Genomic DNA, 8,763 nt, shown 5'->3' with positions numbered 1-8,763 from the left:
AGGAGTTGGCCTGCTAAACATTAAGAATGTAAAAGATGCTGTGTATGCTTCTATGATATTGTGATTGGGCAGTTTTGGTGTTCCACTGTTGAGGAAGTGCTGTGATATGGCAACTGGACGCTGGCAGGGCTGTCAAGTGGCTACCCAGCGGTGAGATGAGTTTTGTGAAAAGAAATTATAAATATCGATGCTTGGACTTTTCACTGTTTGAGAAATTTGACTTGGACTATTTCTCAAGATTATTTATATATTTGGACCTTGTATTCCGTTATTTTGTATTTTTGAGTTACTGACTTGCATAGTTTACATTACATATTTTTGATAAACTACTCTACTTATATAAGTTATGTTTTTCATTATTTTTGCACGGGTTTCATTTTTCTGTTTAACTTATGACCGGGAGTTTGGCAACCTTACTAGCAACCAATAGGAGAGGGGCAAAAACTGCCATCCTTAATAAAGCTGAAAGCAAACAGTCAGAAATGGATATGGGTTTGCAGAAGTGAGCAACAACCAAGACAGCCACTCCATAAACAAATCCATCATTGTTTTTTGTCAATTGTGACAAATGTTTGAAAATTCAAAAACCCCTTCGCTTTCACTGATGGTGCATAATTGTGGACAAAACTCTGCTGTTGTAACCAAAATCTTGGCACAGACTGTTTGCTGGTGATCTTATAACTAACTCAATACTACTCAGAGATAATGCTGGGTTTGTAGTAGGGTCAGCAGGTCCCCGCAGCCTCCGGCGGGAGATGAGGGGGGTAGAATTGTCAGATCCACATGGGGAAACTCCTGGAGATTTGGGGATGGAGCCTGGGGAAGACAGGCTCCATCCCCTCAGTGGGGTACAATGTGCCACAGAGTCCACCTCCCAAGCACCCATTTTCTCCAGGAGAACTGATCTCTTCTGAAGATGAGCTGTAATTCCAGAGGACCCCCAGGTCCAACCTAGATGCTGGCATCCCTAGTTTGTAGCAAAGTAGTCTATTCTATTCAATAACAAAAGCAGTAAGCAAAACTAGTAGATACAAGAGACCAGCTACTAAGGGCAACATATCACTGAAATATTCAGTGCTATAACGTTGCTCCATGAATACTCCACCACTATCATCCCCTTTTGTGCTCAACCAATTCCCGGGAGGCTTTAAGTCTCATTTGAATGATTGTCTTACCATCCCACCCGAGGTGCTGACACGGCAAGTCCTAAACAGAATTGGCTGCAGTCTCTGCCCAGGGTGGTACTGGAACGACTCTGCAGCACATTCCACTCGCCCCAGGCTCCCACTGCAGCTTGGAGAAGCAGCGGGAGGAAGAGGAAGAAACAAGTGGTGAGGCTGCAGCATCACGTCTGGTCACATACCCAGAAGTGATGTCACAGCATCATGGCGATGCTCTAGAAATTCAACAAATTTCTAGAGATTGGGGAGATTTATAGAGCATCGCCACGATGTAGGGCTGCCAGGTCAGGGGAACTGATCTCTGTAGTCTGGAGATGAGCTCTCATTCCCCCGACAGGGGCAGTGGTTTACCTGCTTTCGGAGGCCCCAATCCAAAAATAATCAAAGTGACAAATGCACAAAAACGTGTACTTTTGCCTACCTATTGATGTTTTTAACGTTTGGTCCTTTACTAGAGTTCTAAACTTCCTTCAACTGATTTTGGTTGGTTGGCGTAGTTCTTCTTGCCCTCTCTTGCCCTCTCTTCATGGGTGGCTAGGTTCTCCTGCCCCCAAAGAGCCCCATCAGCACCAACATGCCCAGCGTAATTATATCACCCGGAGGTGATGTTATCGTGCAGGGCATATTTCGTGGGGAATGCTCTGGTGTTGAACCAGATATGCAGTGAGACGTCTGTGTGTTGACACTTCCCCAGGCCCGCATGGTATCCTAGTGCACAGGCAGAGAGAGCTTAAGTCTTCCCCTCCCTGTTTTTCTGACCAGGGAGCACCTGTTCCAAAGCACTGGGGGTTGGGGGGGATGGGGGGGATTCAGCATCGTGCTGACACCATGGTGTCACTTCTGGCACACACTAGAAGTGACATCATAGCACCTGTGTGGCGCTCTAGGGTTCACTGAAAACTCTGTACCAGGCCCCACCTGGTGGCTGGCATCTCTACCACGATGCGATGGCGTCGCCTCTGGGTCCATAACTAGAAATAACATTGCACCTTACTGCACTGCGATGTGAAACCCGCCCTGCCCCAAAAGATGCTGGCAACCCTCTGCGATGTCCTGCCGCCTCGGTTTGTTCTCAGAACCCCCCCACCCCACCCCACTCCTCAGCCCCCAGTGCTCACGTTCTCATGCCACATGGTCTGAGCGGCCTGCCGTAAGATCTCTCTGGCCTCATCCTTCTTCCTGCGATCGATGAAAATCATGCCGCTCAGCCAGCAGGCGTGGCCCACCAGGCCCAAATACAACAACTCCCTTTTGGCGACAGGGACACAGCGGTCTGGGATTATCTCCATCATCCCTGAGGAAGGAAAAGGAATACTTTATTATTTGCCAGCTCATTGGCCAACTGGACACCTTAGTGCCCCAGGTACAGAAATTCTTCCTGGATCTCCCGTTCACAGCTAGAGATGTGAAATTTCTGGATATTCGGCAGGATTTTTATCAAGAAAAAAAATAAGAATATGATCCCTGCTGTATCAGACTAATAGTCCATCTAGTCCAGCATCGTGTGTCACACAACGGCCAACCAGTTCCTCTGGACGGCCAACAACAGGGCGGAGAGGCTGAGGCCTTCCCCTAATAAGAACATAAGAAGAGAGCCCTGCTGGATCAGACCAATAGTCCATCTAGTCCAGCATCCTGTCTCACACAGTGGCCAACCAGTTCCTCTGAATGGCTAACAACAGGGCATAGAGGCTGAGACCTTCCCTTGATGCTGCCTCCTGGCTCTGGGATTCAGAGGATTAGTGCCTCTGAATGTGGAGGTTCCCCTGTCACCATGGCTAGTAGCCATTGATAGACCTATCCTCCATGAAACTATCTAATCCCCCTTTTAAAGCTCTTTATTCCTGTGGCCATCACTACAAAAGAACATCAGAAGAGCCCTGCTGGATGAGACCAAGAGTCCATCTAATCCGACATCTAATCCGACATCCAAAGTATTAGAGGCCGAGGCCTTCCCCTGATGTTACCTCCTGGCTCTGGAATTCAGAGATTTAGTGCCTCTGAATGTGGAGGTTTCCCTCAGTCACAGTGCCCAGTAGACATCGATAGACTTGGGAGGGGAGGGAATATGCCTTCAGTGCAATCTTATGCTTTTTCCCCTCCTCTGCCACCCCATGAGGTTTTCAAGTCATGAGATATTCAGGGCTGGCTGGCTTCTGCATCGTGACCCTGGACTTCCTTGGTGGTCTCCATCCAAATTCTGACCAAGGCCAATCTTGCTTAGTGAACAAGATTGGATGAGATCAGGCTAGCCTGGGCTATCCAGGTCAGGGCACTTTGTTCAATCAGGCTGTCTCTCACGTACGTGTGCACAGGATCACAGCCTTACGTTTTAAAACAAAACTTATTTTACTGCTTTAACAACCTGAACTGCACTGTTTATGACTTAGCATATAAAAGTATACTATTTGGTGTAATCATTAAATGTGAAAGCTCTCTACTATTGAAATCAGCCTGCCATGCTGCCTGGAAATTTTATTGTTTGCAAATGTGCTGATAACTATGAGTGTCAATCGTGACTGATCTATGATTGTAACTAAGGAAGAAAGAATGAAAGAAATGTGAAAGCACAAGTACCTTAGTTTTCTACCAGCAAAACGATGAATAAATACACAGTCCTAGAGAGGAGCAAGAACTGCAGACTACCTGTATTTTGTGCTACGTTTGCACATGTATGTATTTTGTGTTGTCCATTCGAGAGGCAGGGGGAAAATAAACTTGGGAATAGAAAACACCAGTTTTGTAATAAAACAAAGTGTATTATTGGGATACAAACAGGCTGCAGCCATACTGTGGCGCTAAAACACCCCGCCACCACATCAGTCGAAATGGGAGGGGCCATGGCTCAGTGGTAGAGCCTCTGCTAGGCATCCAGAAGGTCTCAGGTTCAATCCTCAGCATTTCCAATTGAGAGGTCTGCCTGAGATCTTGGAGAGCCGCTGCCAGTCTGAGTAGACAACGGACCACGGGTCTGATTCAGTATGAGGCAGCTTCATGTGTGTGCTTGTAGGGCTGCCAATCCCTGCTTGGGAAATACCTGGAGATTTGGGGGTGGAGCCTAGGGAAGGCAGGGTTTTGGAAGGGGAGGCGTCACCTCAGAAGGGTATAATTGCCATAGATCCCACCCTCCAAAGCAGCCATTTTCTCGGTAGGCGGGGTCTGCGCCAGCAACAATGGCGGAAGCCTTTCCCGTTGTTCCGGGAAGGCTTACCACACAGCAGCGGACGGGAGGGGTGCTGAGGGAGGGACGCCTCTCTGACACATTTACATAAACGAAGGGGGTGGGAGAGGGAGAAAGAGACAGTTGTAAATGGATACTTTGAAGCGAGAATCCCCCCAAAAAAACCTCTTGAGAGAGCGGAATCCTGCTGTCAGAGGGATGCCTATCAATGCATTTACATAAGCGGAGGAGGGAGGGGAGAGAGAGAGACGACTGTAAACGGATACTTTGGAAGAATTCTATAAACGTATAAGCCTGTTGTGGGAGATGTCCATGAGGATCTAAGCGATTAAACAGCGTATAAGCGATTTTTAGAGCCGGGGAGAAAATGATTTTATATTGAAAACAAAGTGTTAAAACGGCGGTCACTCTAAAAAAGTTAGCAAAAACAACTCTGAGAAGAAGGGAAGTGAATGTTATGGAACTCATAGCAAAAGCCACCAAGCCGATTCTGGAGCAACTTGTTGGTATTAACCTCCAGCTTGCCAAGATAAATCATCAACTCGTGTCCCGGCAGCTGCAGTCGGCAACAACAGCAGAAAAAATGGAACAGAGTGCTGTCAAAGCAAAAGAGATGGGCACTAAAATTAACAGCGATCTCAAAGAGACAAGGAGGAAAAGCATGAGAGAAACAGAAAATTACAAGGACTTAATTCCTTTCCTGCAGGTGTCTTCAAAAAGTGTCATCTTAAATCCAGATGATAGAAAAGAGTTTGAATCTGCCCCCAAGTTCAAGAAGCCTTTGAGATGCCACTGGGCCCCGAGGATGAGACCAAAGAATAAGAGGCTGAAGTTTGGTGGTTTATCCCTTCGGAGGCGGAGGAAGACTGGGCTGCAGAATCTCGAGTGAACGTCTAAGAAGCCATTAAGATTTTAGAGAGAATTAGCATAGATCTAAAGGCGGAAGGACTCTGAAAAATTGCCTTTATGAAGCGAGCTGGAGGAGATGCTCTGGGGATCTCCTCATAACAAATAATAAACTAACATATAAGCCTAGAAAGACAGGATCTCACATAGTATATTGTTTATTAACAGCTTTTTTAATACTAACTGTAGCTTAACAGGGAAATGATCTCCTACTCTTGGGTTTTTAGTATAGTGTGGGTTCTTTCCTTTCTTCCTAGTGTAGTCCCCCCCCTTTTTTTCTTTGTAGTTTGTGTAGTATTATTTAAAAAAAAACAAAAACCCTCCGGGGGCTTCAAAAACAACAACAACAAAGCAGCCATTTTCTCCAGGTAAACTGATCCCTGTCAGCTGGAGATCAGTTGTAATTCTGGGGGGGTGGTCTCCAGCCCCCACCTGGAGGTTGGCAACACTAGCAGAAAGTGGCTCAGGCACAGACAGGAATAGCACCCACATAACCTGTTCCTGCTCGTTGCAGTGCCTGCCCCCCCTTCCCTCTTCTCTTTTCACTTCTCTACAAAATTGCAGGCATGGGGGTGACCCCGCCAGGGACTCCTGTGGCCCTGAAACCCCCCCACAGCTTACACTTCGAATAAAACTTTGCAGGTCTCAAAGGTGCCATTTGACTCCAACTTTGTTCTGTTGCTTCTGACCAATACGGGTACCCACCTGAACTTAAAAGCTAGGGCTGCCAGCCTCTAGGTGAGGATCCCCTGGAATTACAGCTCATCTCAAGACTACAGAGATCGGTTCCCCTGGAGAAAATGGATGCTTGGGAGGGTGGGCTCTGTGGCACTGTACCCCACTGAGGTCCCTGTCCTCCCCAGGCTCCATCCCCAAATCTCCAGGGGTTTCCCAACCTGGATCTGGCAACCCTACACCTCCCATCCTCCGCTGGTGGCCAGGGGCTACCTGCCAACCTTAACTAATTTCAGTGCTCCCCAGGGGTCATTTTGTAGAAAAAGAGGTGCAGGAGCTCATTAGCATAAATCATTTGCATATGCCACACCCCCTGACATCACCGGAAGTGTGTCAGAAGGCGACACCCACCGCTCAGGCTCCACTGGACTGTTTTGGATTGCTAGCTATTTGGGGGGGGGGGACGTGCAGATCTGTCCTTGCAAAGGAGGGAGAGCTTGTACCTGAATAAAACCTGGTCTTAAAGGTGCCACTGGACTGTTTTGGGCCAGGGTGTGTGGAGGGGGCTCTGCAATTTACCTGGCTGCTTCTTGCTCTGACTGAGGGCTGCTGGGAGCAAGGGGTGGGGCTTGTTGCATGTGCCTGCCCCCTGGGCTCTTTACTGCCGGAGCTCTGCTCCTGTGGGCTCCTGCAGGAAATGACCCCTGGTGCTCCCTCATATTTCCAATTTTTCCAGTAAAGGGAAAAAAAGGCTTCAGGGAAGAAAAACCATCCCCCCTCCGGATGCTCCCATTTCTCCACCCAGGCGTTCATGTCTCCGTTCTTGAGTCATTGTTCCCCTTTGCCCAGGTTTGCGCACAGGCGAAATAAAACGTAAATAATCTTATTAATAATATTGCCACAGCACTTTTTATTATGCAAAATGATTTGCGGTCATGATCTCATTCCTCCCAGTGGATTGAGATTATAAACAGAAGTAAATGTTATAATCTGGGATTAGAATGACTTTTAGATATCTATCTGGCTGCTGGTTTAGATTATTTGGGCACCAATTTTTCAAACTCAGATTTGGAATTTTTTTTGAGGGTGTGTATGTCAAGAAACCCAGCAAAAATCAAGAGAGGGAAGGTTTGGAGTCAAAGCATGGTAGAATCAAAAAGTGGTACTGAAGCTGGAGATATTGATGCAGAATTTGAACTCTGGACACTTTGAAAAAATCTAATTTTGTCAAATTAAATTTTTAGAATTTTGGCTGGTGGTTTGCACTACGAACATGGAAGGTTTCAGATTATTAAAAGACTGTTGGGGTGGATCTAGGGCTGACAGCTCTGGGTTGAGACATTTCTGGAGATTTGAGGCTGGGGCGGGGGTAGGGTTTGAGGGAGGCCAAAGCAGAGAACAAAGGTAAAGAAAACAGTTGTGAGAGTCTGACCCACAAATCGAGCAGTCAACAAGACTTGCAAAGAAGATGCTTTCTGTATATTGTGGTCAACAAGCACTACAACACAATAAACAAATTCCTTCAAATCATAAGAAAATCCTAGTGTAAAAATACATCATCAACGTCGTCTTGTTGACGGCTTGATTTATGGGTCAGACTCTCATTACTGTTGTTCTCTGATTAGGTCGTGATTGTCCACACTTGTCTTCTCCCTCCAAAGCAGCCATTTTCTCCAGGGGAAATGTTTTTTGTAATTTGGAGATCAATTGGAATTGCAGGAGATCTCTGGGCCCCACCCAGAGATTGGCAACCCTAGTTGGATCCAACCTACTTTTCTGTGGGTAAAAACAGGAAGAGGGTCCCTTCGATAATCAAAAAGGCCCTGATGGGGATCATGGTGTATCTGCACGGATGAAAGCCATGTGGGACGGAAGCTTTAACTAAGAGGACAATGGGGCAAGAATGAAAAACAACATTGTCTTCTAATTGGGGGCGGGGATTTTGTTTTTAGACCCCATGTAGATAGCCAGCTTCCATCTCTTTCTTATTCAGCCAACTCTCTCATTTCCTCTGCAGCTGGAGGTCAGTTGTGAAATGAATGCTACCAATACAATCCAAAATTTCAAAGGAGTTTCAATGCAAAGCTCCAGGTTAGCCATGCTAGCTACGTACCCAAGAGGTCAAGGTAGGTCTGGTGGTTGCAGACCATCACATACGGTTCCTTCATGTTCAAGTTCTCAGAGCCTTGCACGGCTATCTTGATGCCATAGAAACGTTTGAGCGGCCAAATAAAGGTGCGTAATAATCTGTACAGGGCAGAAAACAGAGGTGTTGGATTGTGTGGGCTAAGGACACTGTAATATTGTAGGTTAACTATGTAATATATGGAAACTTGCTCCTCAAGAGACAGGCTTAGGTCCTAAGTGAAACTCCCTCTTTTCAGGTCCTAAGTGGAATTCCCTCTTTTCACTTGAACAGGTGTGTCTTCTGGTTTATTTACTGCATTGGATACTGTGAGAAAAAGATGAGGCTTTTGTTCCCATCTCCTCCAAATGGCCAGTCAAGACCTATTCAAAGGGAGGCTTGAAAGTTCTTATGGGTTGGAACAGAAACCAACACTCCCTGGGTGAGCTGTGTCAGGTTTGATGAAGGATCAGATCCACTTCTGACACCACATGTGCTGTTTGGCTCCTCTGTAAAGTGTACTTTCCGTGGAGGTGGGTAAACGGTCTACCCTAAGGCCAGAGAGATGCAATGGGATGTCTTCAAGAACCTTATTTAATGTGAGCATTGAAGTCCTAACCACCAACAATCCAGTTCTAACTAGTAGATTCCAGAAGGTACACCCATTCACGTGAAGAGGAGTTCCACTTAGGACC

At 46.6% G+C, this 8,763-nt stretch overlaps 1 protein-coding gene across 1 annotated transcript in view; it reads right to left on the bottom strand.

The window, feature by feature from the left end:
* The window catches only part of LOC107107627 (1-acyl-sn-glycerol-3-phosphate acyltransferase alpha-like), a 29,174-nt gene that overhangs the window by 7,444 nt on the left and 12,967 nt on the right, over window positions 1-8,763 (bottom strand). The window contains exons 2-3 of the mRNA XM_015407931.1: window positions 8,057-8,190; window positions 2,300-2,475 (exon numbers count right to left, since the gene is read on the bottom strand). Of these exons, the coding sequence (XP_015263417.1) occupies window positions 2,300-2,475; window positions 8,057-8,190 (310 nt within the window). The remainder of the gene's footprint in view (window positions 1-2,299; window positions 2,476-8,056; window positions 8,191-8,763) is intronic.

The sequence above is a fragment of the Gekko japonicus genome, unplaced genomic scaffold, assembly GCF_001447785.1.
Source record: "Gekko japonicus isolate JY-2015 unplaced genomic scaffold, Gekko_japonicus_V1.1 scaffold5210, whole genome shotgun sequence".
NCBI lineage: Eukaryota > Metazoa > Chordata > Lepidosauria > Squamata > Gekkonidae > Gekko > Gekko japonicus.
This window is presented reverse-complemented; position numbering and strand designations above follow the sequence as displayed.